The sequence below is a fragment of the Rhipicephalus microplus genome, chromosome 8, assembly GCF_043290135.1.
Source record: "Rhipicephalus microplus isolate Deutch F79 chromosome 8, USDA_Rmic, whole genome shotgun sequence".
Taxonomy (NCBI): domain Eukaryota; kingdom Metazoa; phylum Arthropoda; class Arachnida; order Ixodida; family Ixodidae; genus Rhipicephalus; species Rhipicephalus microplus.
Window position 1 is genome coordinate 62402732 of NC_134707.1, and position 13514 is coordinate 62416245.

The 13514-nt window shown below is 46.2% G+C and overlaps 1 protein-coding gene across 5 annotated transcripts in view; it reads left to right on the forward strand.

Moving 5' to 3' along the window:
• Positions 1-13514, forward strand: part of LOC119164525 (uncharacterized) — a 61789-nt gene that overhangs the window by 38972 nt on the left and 9303 nt on the right. Inside the window, exons 4-5 of one of the 5 annotated variants that reach the window (XM_075871985.1) lie at positions 1044-1112; positions 3755-5102. The exons of 3 other annotated variants lie outside the window; for them this stretch is intronic. In XM_075871985.1, coding sequence (XP_075728100.1) covers positions 1044-1112; positions 3755-4207 — 522 coding nt within the window. In that variant the 3' untranslated portion in view covers positions 4208-5102. Of the gene's footprint in view, positions 1-1043; positions 1113-3754; positions 5103-6378; positions 6448-13514 lie in introns of those variants that run through there. One more of the 5 variants, XM_037416732.2, reaches the window with a different exon arrangement.

Consider the following 13514-nt stretch of genomic DNA (forward strand, 5'->3'; position numbering starts at 1 on the left):
AAGCGTTATGTACCCCTAGAGCTCCTAGTGCACCGCAGCTCTGTTCTGCCACAATGGTGCATGTGGTGTCTTCTGGTGTAGGCAGTGCAGTGCAGCAAAAATCATTCAAACCGTGCCTTCGTTGAAAGCTGCTGGAGCGTGTTAGGTCTCTTGGTTTGCTGTGATGTTGTAGCATTAGAGGTTCTAGCAAGCGCCATTTATGCACTGGTCTACACAGATGTAGTGTCCCATACCGTCCAGGAAACTGCATAGAGTTAATTTTTTCCTTACTATAATTATCTTGCCAAGACGTGATCAACTTGATGGCAAAACGATGGTGAAGTAAACCAGACGCATAGGTATGCACCACTTATTTGTTCGATTTGACAGTTCTGCGCATGAACAGACAATCCTCGTGTTGCAGCAGAAATACATTAAGTGTGCCTCACTCGATACAGTATATTTGATTGCATAAATAAACTGCACATAATTTTGAAAGAAAAGCAGACGTCTTTCTTTTCACAATTGCAAAAAAGAAAGTTCATTTTTTTGTAATCCCGAATTTAGAACACCAGTGCACAGCAATCCATATTCCGTTGGTTGGTATTGTGGTGCAGGCTTCATGTCAATCTCTCTGCCACGCTAGTCTTCTTTGACAGGTTTTTAATATGGGAAAGGGAAACGAATAATTATTGATAACTTCTTATATTTTGGTTAAAACTGTGTAAACAAGTGTCATTTATCTCTAGAACGAAATTCATCTCAAGCAGATTCGAAGCCTGTACACTACCCATCATTCCCATGGTGGTTGAAGTGACGCTCAAGGAGTCTCCCATAGAAATGAACACCAGGGTTACCTCCTGTTTGAGGAGTTTGCTCCTTATGCTCACCGTAGCCACTCAATTTAATTTCTCTAGCTAGAGGCGCAGCTGTTGCTCCGATTTCAAGAGTGCCCATTTGATGGTGCACCGCTAATGTGGGGCTCGTTTTTGGTTTGCTTTTTTTTTCTTCGCTGGGAGTTCACTCAATGCACTTCACTACCGATACTCATCATGAACACACAGGAAGCCAAGGCTGCGGCATTGACGGAGGGCAAGGCAACTGCAGCGCAGGTTTGCCGCCAAGACCCTACGGTGAGAGCTTCATAAAGTTTATACATAGTGCATGAAATGTAAAATAATGCATGGGTTGCACATGACGTCATTTTTGGCTAGCGAAGTGAGCGACTGCCATGTTTGTCAACATTGAGTCAAGCAGCGGAGCAGCTTATTGCGGCATCGGAACTGGTTCGAGTTATTCGAGCAATGTGACGAAAGAAAACGTGTGCACTGTTTGCCCGTCGTATTCCGAAGAGCTTGTGGGACCGACTTGTATACGTTGCTGAGCGAAAGTTGAAATGTGCGACGGCGTCGACCTGTAGGAACTACGAATCGGTAAGAAAGCTGCACCGAACATCAATCTGCTGCCTTTTGTGACACACGGCGACATCGAGAACTATTTGGTGCTTTCGACAAATCATGTCACGCTGCAACAAATGAAGGTCTGCAATACGCTGGACCGCCACAACTTCTTCACCTGCATATGGGTGAATAGCATAGCAGCAAAGCAGCTTGTATCACAGCGTGTCGTCGTTCTATTAGCAAGGTTAGTTATGACGCTGCTTCACGTTACGATCGAAGTAAAACTTTGTCTTTCTCAAGACGCATGGGCTTCGAGAGGGTATACTTGTGATAGTTTATCACGCTCTGGTGCTGCGTCTATGACAGGCAGTTCGAGTCATGTTCCCGACTCTGTGGACAGCGCGCTCGCTGTGACTGCATCCAACGTGTTCGTCTGTCAACTTTTAGAGAGGTGGAAAAGCGCAGATGTTTCGGCAGTAGCCCGGTCGTAATGGCCATGGCCCGGCAGTAGGCTCAGTGTCCACTCGGGGTTCGTGTCGTTCATTAAATTAACAGGTTGTCTTATGAAAGAAGACACGGTCACATATGTTGCACTGTTAGACCTCATATAACAACACTAGACACCTTTATTTGGTGGGAAAAGGTTGTCTGCACATCGCAAAGAATCTAGGTAGCATTACGGAGAAGCAGTGCGATCACGTTAGTAATCGTAGTAAACCTGGACATAACTCGAAAATACCCTAACCTGTAATGAAGTGATGACTGAAAACTGGGATGTATTTCTCTCTTCAGCTTTCCTTGATTAAAGCATGCCAGCCAAGCGATATGGCGCTTTTCGGACATCCTTGTTCACGCACATTGATTTGTAATAATCGCTGTCAAACTAAGCTTTTTAACACATTGCTGTGCCTTGCCTATAAAATAAGATGTCCCACTTTTTTTTTGTGCATTCAGAAATGGCAGGAACAGGCATGGTGACGTCGGTAGCGTGATTGAAAACCAGATCTAACCGCTGAAAAGCTCACAACTACGCTGCATATGTTGACAAACATGGCTGTTATCGGTACTGTCGTTTTCAGATGTCGTTTCAGACTTGCAACCTTGCTGAAATGTTCAATATAGATGTAATAAAGAATTTACTTGATGTAGAACTCGTGGCTATTGAGCGAATCCATAGATTAGGAAAGTCAATAATGCCCGGCCTATAATACTATAGCTGCAAGTTTTTGAGAAAAGAAACTGGTATGCTTAAAGAGAGAGAAACGAGAAAAAAAGGAAGGCAGGGAGGTTAACCAGATGCTAGTATACGGTATGCTACCCTACACTGGGGTTGGGGAATAGGGGGTAGAAACAGAAAAGGAGAGTTAAAAAAAGAAAAGGAGAGTGCCGGTATACTTAAAAATTGGTATAATTTAATTGGTCAAAGATTGGAGTGGGTGATTTTGAATCGCCATGTGTGCGGTATGAGAAACAAACTGTTGCAAGCAGCTAGGGCAAATAAACTGGCAGACGACAAGGTGAATGAACGAAGTAATGAGTGAAGTAATGTTTATCATGTTTAACAAGCTAAAAATTGAAAATAAAGTATTTAGATGAAATGCAGATGCAAACAGCATTTGGCCTCTTCAGTGCAACCCTCAGCAATAAAAAGTCGAAGAAACCCAAGTACGCACATTGCGACCACGCGACACCCAGAAACGCTCGAAGTAATGTTCACTAACGTAAACATTCTCAGCATGATTCTAAAGACAACTTGGCTAAAATAATTTTTACTGAGCACAAATTCAGACTTTGTCGCACCCACTGAAATGTGCCTGTCAAGGGACGTCGGGGACTTGGAGACAATGCCACCAAACCATGTTCTCTTACATAAAGACAGATCTATGTGTGGGAAAGGTGTGGGCATGCCAAAAATAAAAGATATCCTGTTCACGGCTCTCCCAAATATCGAAGGAGTGCAAACAGTATTGGGTAAAACGCACTAAATTGCTTATTTGGGCTGGTTGGTGCATGATCAGTGAAGCGAAAAAACAGTTTTTCTTCAAAGTTTTACAGGAGTCTACAAAGATTTCTTGACTGAAAGTTCCACGCCACTGTTCTTCTCTCCCTCCTTTTATGTTGTGTCGGCTATATATACATCCATGTGTGGAATAAAAGCTTGGCTGTAAGTCAGCACATTGTCTCTCTCTTTCACTATCCCATGTAATGTGCCCTTTTCTCGCTTCGTTGTAAAATGCACTAACCACCTGTCGTACTGTAATTTGTCGTGCTTATTACAGTCACTCTTCACCTTTAGAAACAATGCATTCTCTGTATCAATACCTGCACCCTCGTGCTGTATAAGTGCTCATTCTAGACTCCCACTCTCTTTTTAGCCACAGGTGGTCGCTTCCGCTATGGATGAAGAGGCGGCTGAACGGCAAGCGGAGTTGAGGGCTCGAAGAGCTGCTGCAGCGCGTCGACGCCGGCAAGCAGACCCTCTGCGGAGGGCCCGCGAAGCTGCAGCTGCACGCCGACGCCGCCAAGCGAACCTGGAGGCGGTGAGAGCGCGGGATGCTGCAGCAGCACGGCGACGCCGGCAAGCGAACCTGGAGGAGGCGAGAGCGCGGGCTGCTGCAGCAGCACGGCGGCGCCGGCAAGCGGACCCACTGCTGAGGGCCCGGGAAGCTGCAGCAGCACGGCGACGCCGGCATGCTAAAATGGAAGCGGTGAGAGCGCGAGAAGCTGCAGCAGCACAGCGACGCCGGCAAGCAAACATGGAGGTGGTGAGAGCACGGGAAGCAGAGGCAAAACGCCAGAAGCGTTCACATGCAGACTCGGCAATCTAAGAGAAGGGAAACTTCAGCCGTACAACGCCGGCAATAGGATCTGGAGGTGGTGAAAATGTGAGAAGCAGCGGCAAAACGCCGGAAGCATTCACAAGTGGACTGCAGAAGCACAATGACCCCAATGATTTCCGGTTGCTTCGTCCACTGGTCATCATTCACTTTTTATGTTTGTTGATTTTTTAGTTGTCTTGGCATGGACTATTGACGCTTTCCACACATCAGTGGCAGACAACACATGTAAAATATCTTCTAATTTCAAGTTTTCATCGCCCAGAATCGGCAAGCCAGCCTCACTGTTATGAACATTATAACAACGAGCCAACGCAGTGCACTGCGAGAACTTTGCATCATGCATGGATCGTAAAACACAGGCATTGATGCCGGAATTACTGGGCAACAATTAACGCGGTGTTGTTTGTATGCACAATGTGCGACTGGCAAGATATGAGAGAGGTGCGGCTTACCTCCTGCGATATACCATGTCCTAGTGACGTAAAGCAGAGTTTAAACATCACAGTGAAATTGCTCCGTCTATATGGAAACTAAAAGAGCTCCTTTGTAATATAGTGGCTATAAATATATATGCAATGCACTTGTAGGCTCCACAATACCTTTTTTAAATACTCGGCCCCATTGTTTTTATTTAGAGCTGCAATCGGAAAATGTTAGATTTCCGGGTAAGTTCTCCTATAACGGATTAGGTAATGCATGTACAAGTCAAGGATCATTGTCTGTTGCGGACAAGGAGCTGGTGTATCTGCTGAGCACATATGCCATGGCACGATACGCAATGTTTCCTTTCCCAACTTTTTTAACACTTCTGCACTATATTGATATGCTTTCCACTCGTATCTTCTTGATCTTGAAATAAATTTCAGTTGCTAGTCAGCCCTCATCTATGTTCCTTCTGTATTACCCTGACAGCGTTGTTTTCACGCCATACAAAACTAGCCCAACACTCAATACAAGGGTAACATGGCGTTCATTGCGAAAAAAAAAAAAAAAAAACATGTCACACTGCTTAGCTTCACTGCATGCGTAGAGATGAAAAAAATTTGAAAGCATTCTGGCTCTTCGATTATTAAGTCACCGTGCAAATTATAGGAAGTAAAAGCTTCAGATTATATTAGCTTATGTACCCATAAAGCTCCTAGTGCTCCGCAGCTCTGTTCTGCCACAATGGTGCCTGTGGCGTCTTCTGGCGTAGGTAGTGTGTTGCAGCACAAAGCATTCAAGTGGTGCTTTATTTTAAACCTTCTGAAACGTGTTACGTTTTTTGGTTTGCTCTGATGTTGTTCTTTAAGGTTGCATTTGACAGTTTTAGCAAAGCGTCATTCATGTACTGGTCTACTCAAACAGTGTCCAATGCCATCTAAGAAACTGCACAGAAGTAATTGTTTCTTAAATGTAAGTGGATCTTGCCAAGATGCGATCAACTCGGTGCAAAACAATGGTGTAGTCAAGTAGACACATAGGCGTGCACCACTTATTTCTTCGATTTCACAGTTCTGCGCATGAACAGACAATCCCGGTGTTGTAGCAGAAATACGTTAACAGTGCCTCACTTGATACAGTATGTTTAAGTGCAGCAATGGACTGCACATAATTTTGAGAGAAAAATAGGCGTGTTTCTTTTCACTAAAGCGTGTTCATTCTTTTGTAATTCGAATTTAGAACACCATTACTGAGCAATCCGTATTCTATTGGTTGAAATTGTGGTGCAGGCTTCATGTCAATCTCGCTGTCACGCAAGTCTTCTTTGATAAGTTTTTATTACGGAAATGCGAAACAAGTACTTATTGATAACTTCGTATGTTTTGGTTACAACTGTGTAAACAAGTGTCATTAATCTCTAGAACGAAATTCATCCCAAGCAGATTCGAAGCCTGTATACTACCCATCGTTTTTATGGTGGTTGAAGTGACGCCCAAGGAGTCTCCCGTAGAAATGAACACAAGAGTTTCCTCCTGTTTGAGGAGTTTGCTCCTTATGCTCATCGTAGCCGCTAGGTTTCATTTCTCTTGCTAGAGGCGCAGCTGTTGCTCTGATTTCAAGAGTGCTCATTAGATGGTGCGACGCTAATGTGGGGCTCGCTTTTGGTGTGCTTCTCTACTCTTCACTGGGAGTTCACTCAATGCACTTCACTACCGCTACTCGTCTTGAACACCCAGGAAGCCAAGGCAGCGGCATTGAGGAAGGGCAAGGCAGCAGCAGCGCAGGTTTGCCGCCAAGACCCTACGGTGAGAGCTTCAGAAAGTTTATACATAGTGCATGAAATGTAAAGTAATGCATGGGTTGCACATGACGTCATTTTTGGCTAGTTAAGTGAGTGACTGCCATGTTTGTCAACATCAAGTTGAGCTGCGGGCACAGCTTATTGCGGCGTTAGAGCTGGTTGATTTTATTCTAACAATATGACGAAAAAAAATGTGATCACTGTTTGCCCGTCTTATTCCGAAGAACTGGTGGGACCGACTCGTGTACATTGCCGAGCGAAAATTGAAATGTGCGATGGCATCGACCTGTACAAACTGCACATCGGTAAAAATGCTACATCGAATGTCGATCTGCTGCCTTCCGTGACACACGGCGACATCGTGAACTTCTGGGGCTTTCGACAAATTGTCTCATGCTGCTACAAATGAAGGCCTGCAAGTTGCTGAGCGGCCACGACTTCTTCTCCAGCGGATGGGTGAATAGCATAGCAGCAAAGCAGCTTCTCTCACAGTGTGCCGTCCTTCCATAAGCGAGGTTAATTACGGCGCTCTTTAACTTTACGGTCAAAGTAAATCTTAGTCTTTCTCAAGACACATGGGCTTCGACAGGATCTACTTGTGATGGTTTATCACGTTTTGGTGCTTCGTCTATAACAAGCAAGTCGAGTGATGTTACCGGTAACGTGTCCGCTGTGACTGCATTTAGTGGGTTTGTTTGCCGCCTTTTAGAGAGCTGGAAATGCGCAGATGCTGTGGCAGTAGTTCGATCATAACGGCCGTGGCCCGGCAGTAGGCTCTGTGCTCAGTCGGAGTTTGCATCGTGTGTTTAATTGGGCGATTGTCATATGAAAGAAGACACGTTCACCTATGTTGCACCGTTAGACCTCATATAACATCAAGAGGCAAGGTTGATCGAGCAGAAAACGTCTTCTATACATCGCAAGGAACTTACGTTGCAATGTGGAGAAGCCACGCAATGACTTCGGTAAGCGTGGTACACCTGAACATAATGCGAAAGTACCCTTACCTGTGATGAAGTGGTGACTGTAGACGGAGATGTATTTTTTTCTTCTTTCTTCAAGTTTCCTCGAATAATGCGCGCCAGCCGAGTGATACAGCGCTTTTTTGGACATTCTTGTTCACGCGCCCTGACCTGTAAGAATCGTGGTCAAGCTAAGCATTCTTACACTACGCTGAAAGACGCAGGCAGACTTCACCAGGCAGGGGGAGCAGAAGCATTTATTCCGCGATGTCTCCCTTGGCTCGGAACACCAGCGAGAGGAAATGATAATGATGGATATGTACAAGTGAGAATGATGAAATGCTTGGAATGTGCTTACAAGTTCCCGCCTTCTTCGTTTGAGTGTATTATTGATACTATTCTTCGTGTCCTAAAATCGAAGACCTGCCTCTGTTACTTAGATGATATCATTGCTTTTTCATCTACCTTTGCCCAACATCTTTAATGATTAGACGAGGTACTTCAATGTCCTTCCAAGTATGGCCTTCAGAAAAATACAAATAAGTGCTCCTTTGTCAGCAAAAGTATCAAAGTTGTCGGTTATGTCGTTTCCAAAGACTAAATCCAACCAGATCCCGAGAAGATCGCAGCTGTGCTACAGTTGGTGTTGTGAAATAAGGGAGACATCGCAGAATAAACGCTTCTGCTCTCCCTGCCTGGTGAAGTCTGCCTGCGTCTTTCAGAGTGGTATTAAATTGCTTAGTGTGCCCACAATTAATAAAAAAAAGTGCACCGGAACAAGAATGTCCAAAAAGCGCCGTAATGTTTGGCTGGTGCGCATTATTCGAGGAAACCTGAAGAAAGAAGAAAGAGAAATACATGTCTGTCTACAGTCATCATTTCATCACAGCTAAAGGTATATTGAGTTATGTCAAGGTTTACCACGCTTACTGATGTGATCGCGTTGCTTCTTCAGAATTCTACCTAGATTCTTTGCGATGTACAGATGACCTTTTTCCCTCGAATAACAGTGTCTCGTGTTGTTATATGAGATTTTTTTTTGTTCACAGGACAACCGACCAATTAAACTGACGATGCAAACCTACAGCTGTAGCATCTGCGCACTTCCAGCTCTCTAAAAGGCGACAGACAAACGAGCTGGATGCAGTCGCAGCGATCACACCGTCGCGAACATTACTCAAACTGCGTGTCATAAACGCAGCACCAGAACGTGATGAACCACCACAAGTAGATCCTGTCGAAGCCCGTGTGTCTGGAGAAAGACAGAGATTTACTTCGACCGTAACGTTAAAGAGCACCGTAATTAACCTTACTTATAGAAGGACGGCACGCTCTGATAGAAGATGTTTTGCTGCTGTGCTATTCACCCATCCGCTGGTGAATGAGTTGTGGCTGTGCAGCGACTTGCAGACCTTCATTTCTTGCAGCGTGACATGACTTGTCGAAATCACCAAATAGTGCACAATGTCGCCGTGTTGTCACGAAAGGTAGTTGTGCCTTGCGTTTGAATAAAAAGTTTGACTTCTTGTTCTGCATCCAAAAATGGCACAAACAGTCATGGTGAAACTGTTAGCATGACTGAAGACCTGATCTTACTGCTGGAAAGCTCGCAACTATGCTTTCAAGCAGCTGCATATGTTCACAAACATGGCTGTTCTTCGTCCTGTCATTTCCAGATGAGACGTACGTGCAACCTTGCAAAAATGGTCAATGAAGATGTAATAAAGAAGGTACTTTAAGTAGAACTCGTAGTTATTGATCAGATCCATAGACTAGGAAACCTTCTGTCAATAATGCACGGCCATTAGTACTAAAGCTTCTAGTTTTCAAGTAGAAAAACTGCTATACTTAAGAACTGCTGTAATTTAAGGGGTCAAAGATCTGAGTGGGTGATGTCACTCCCCATGTGCGCGGTACAAGAAACTAACTGTTGCAAGCAGCTAGGCCGAACGACAAGGTAAAATTCATGTTTAACAAGCTAAAAATAAAAAAAATTAAGTATTTGGATGGGATGAGGATGCAAACTGCATTGGCCCTCTTAAGGGCAACCCTCGCCAATAAAAAGTCGAAAAAACCCAAGTACGCACGATGCGACCACGCGACACCTAGAAACGCTCGAAGTAAAGTTCACAATCGTAAACGTTCTCTGAATAATTCTAAAGACAACCTGGCTAAAATAACAATTACTGAGCACAGATCCAGACTTTGTCGCACTCACCGCAACGTGCCTGCCAAGTGACATCAGGGACTTGGAGATAACGTTGCCAAACTGTGTAATCTTGCGTAAAGACGCGGATGTACATGTCAGGGAGGTGTGGCCATCCTAGAAAAAAAAAAAAGAGAGAGATCGCTTTCACGGCTCTCCTAAATGTCGAAGGAGTAGAAGCAGTATTCGGCTGTAAATTTATTAAATTGCTTATTTGGGTTGCTTGGTGCATAATCAACGAAGCGAAAAAAAGAGTTTTCCTTCACAGTTTACAGAAGCATGGGAGGACTTCTTGAACAGAAGTTCTACGCCACTGTCCTCCTTTGCCTTGTTTTATGTTGTGTATGCTATGTATTGTAACGCGAATCGAAAGAGCGAGAAAGAAGAACAGGTAGGACGCTCTCGAGCAATGGTGATTCGGCAGTGACGGTTGAGCGCTGGCATTTTCAGTGTAAATAAACCCATCATATCCGTAACAGCTTTGGTGAAGCAGTGCTGGATAATTTGCCATCCTGGATCCCGCAGCAGAAGTTCTTCGAAGAAGCAGACGCTTAGCTGGTCTACCCCCGGACAACATCAGCATGAACGACGACACAGCAATCCCGTTGACGTACTATGCTGCTGCATCTACCAGTGCCACCGACATGGCACAAGGTGGCCGTCGACCTCGAGAACCTAACTAGTGGGCACTTGAACCACGGATATTTTTAGGTAAAACTGACAAAGACGTGGATGCTTGGCTAAAACACTACGACAGAGTGAGCCGCTACTACGAATGGGGCGCGCCGGCGAAGCTCGTGAACGTAGCATTTTTTCTTGCCGGGACTGCCTTGCTTCGGTTTGAGAACCATGAACATGTCCTCACCACTTGGAATATGTTTGTTGAAGAACTGAAGGCCTGCTTTGGGGACACTACCTCTACGAAAAAGAAAGCTGAGCAAAGGCTGTCACGTAGGGCTCAGTTGCCCGGCGAAACGTGCACAACCTACATTGAAGAGGTATTGAAGCTTTGCGGGATTATCAGGTTGAAAACCCGGAGAATTTTACCCAAGTTCGGGCGCTTGGGCAATATTTCCACTGTTGCAAGTATGGACGTCGGCGCCTGCGAAGACATTCCCTTCCTGGTATGTCGGGTAGTTCGAGAAGAGCTCGTACGGCTTCAAGTAGGTGACGCTCACAACCAATGCTCGTTCGCCGCGTGCCCCGAACCACCTCCCTACTAGATGCGAGAACGCCACGTCGAAAACCGACAGCGCACAGAAACAGCAGATTTCACCCCGCGGCTTCCGTTTTTCCCGACGGATCACGGCCACCACCGCATGTCATCATCTTGGCGGGCCGCTGCAGATCTCCGAACATCGTCAACCAGGCCTCTATCAGAAGACTACTATGCGTCATCGCGAAATGTTCCTGCAGAGAACGACCTGTCTCCGTGTACTTCTGCCACCTCTGCTCCTGCTAATGTAAGCCGAAAAGTCCCCGTTTGCTACACATGCGGTCTCCCACAGCATATTTCACGCTTCTGTCCCAGCCGGCCACCTGCGTCGCCACGTTTATCGACGTACTCGGCTCGTATGCACCAAACGCCTGTGCTGCCACGTTTTTCGACAAACCCCCCTCGTATGCACGAAATCTAAACCTCTCACCCGGCCCACCATCGTCCCCGACAGCAATGGCCCAATGAATTTTGAAGCAAGTCCCCCGCCTCCGAGTGAAGCGTGACGCCCCCTCCGACATGTCCCCGCCGGTCGCTGTCTCCGTGTCGTCGGTCGCCTTTCCCGCATCTGCTGGGAAACTAGCTGGTGCGACCCATGGAGGTGCGGTCGCGGGACGGTCAGTTTCGCCAATTCCTCCTTCTGCTGTGATGTTGATGAACAAAGTGTGTGCATGTATAGATGGTGTAGATAATCTTGCTCTTATAGACACTGGTGCTGCTATTTCAGTTATGAGTCTTCGTTTCAAGCATCGTTTCTTGGGCCTCGTGTGGGATCGTAAAGAAACTTTTCGTGGAGTTGGAGGCGAAGCGTTATGCCATGTTGGTATTTGCTCAGTTGTACTCGCGATTGGTGGACAAAATTTCCAAGTTGAATTCACTGTGCTGGCTCGGGCAACTAATGGCATCATTTTAAGGATAGACCTCCTTCATGAATGCGGTGCTATGCTTGACTGTGGAACTGGAGAGATTCTTCTACAAAGTACGCTGCCTGCTGCCATGGTTGATGATTTTTCGACTCTGCCCATCGATGCGCTTTCGTTGTCTGAAGATGTGACGATCTTTGGTCGGACAGCAGCGCTTGTTCCCGTAGGCTCTTCTCACGTCCGCTCAGGACCCTGCACTGGACTTGTCGAGCCTGATCATACAAACACCATCAAGAAGAATGTGCTGGTCCCACGGTCTGTCCTTACAGCCATTGACGGACATGCTTGTTTGTGGGCACTCAGTGCAGCTTCAGAGCCTGTTGTTCTACCAGCCAGATTCAAACTGGGAACGTTTGAGGAACAGGCCACAGTTGAGGTCAGAATGGGCTCAGACTCTCCAGCCACCAGTCAGACTGCGCCCAACTACTCAGCCGAGATGAAACGCATGATCAATAAGTCGTTGCCTTCTTCCGAGCAGCATGTCCTCAAGGAGGTGCTTACGCGCTACGCGGGAGTCTTTGATTTCGCTCAAGACAAGCGTTGTTCCATGTTGCCCGAATCCCGTATGCACCACCGCATCAACACGGGAGATGCTACACCGATACGTCAGAAACCCTATCGCGTATCACAGTCAGAGAGGCAAGTCATCGCTGATCAGGTCAACGAAATGCTGCAGAAAGGTGTTATTCAAGAGTCAGGCAGTTTCTGGGCAGCTCCTGTTATATTGGTAAAAAAGAAAGACAACTCTTGGCGATTTTGTGTAGACTACCGCCGTCTCAATGCCATCACAAAGAAAGACGTGTATCCGCTCCCACGCATCGATGATGCTGATGATTGTCTGCACTCGGGCGCATACTTCTCGTTTGTCGACTTAAGGTCTGGATACTGGCAGATACCGATGCATCCATCCGACAGAGAGAAGACTGCTTTTGTCACGCCTGATAGGTTATTTGAATTAAACATTTTGCCGTTTGGCTTATGTAATGCCCCGGCTACCTCCGAGCGATTCGTGGACTCCATTCTTCGCGGTCTAAAATGGGAGATATGTATGTGTTACCTCGATGATGTAGTTATTTTCGGCAAGACATTGCACGAGCACAACCATCGACTTAGCGTTGTTCTAGATTGCATCAAACAAGCTGGTCTCGTTTTAAACGCAAAGTGTCATTTTGGTGAGCGTCAAGCCCTTGTGCTCGAATATCTAGTCGACAGGGACGGTATACGGCCAGACCCGCAAAGGATCAGTGCTGTCTGAGACTACAAGCAACCAACGTCGGTGAAGGATCTCCATAACTTCGTGGGTCTGTGTTCTTATTTTCGCCGGTTTATCAAAGATTTCGCCCACATTGCTCATCCTCTGACAGAGTTGGCTCCGCAAAAATGCTCAATTCCGATGGGCCGTTGATTGTGAGGCTGCTTTTAAACAGCTGAAGTATTTGCTTACATCCGGGCCCCTCTTGTGCCATTTCCACCTGGGGGCACTCACGCAACCACATAAAGATGCTAGTGGTATCGGTGTTGGTGCCATGCCAGATCAGTATCACAACAGCCGCCAGCACGTCGTGGCATATGCAAGTCGTGCTTTGACTAAGACGGAGAAGAATTATACAGTCACCGAACTGAAATGTCTTGGGGTTGTTTTCGCCGTCCAAAAGTTCAGACCTTAATTGTATGGCCGGCAATTCAAGATCGTCACAGATCATCATTCCCTTTGTTGGCTCGTCGGACTACATGACCCAGCTGGACGGTTGGCTCGTTGGGCCT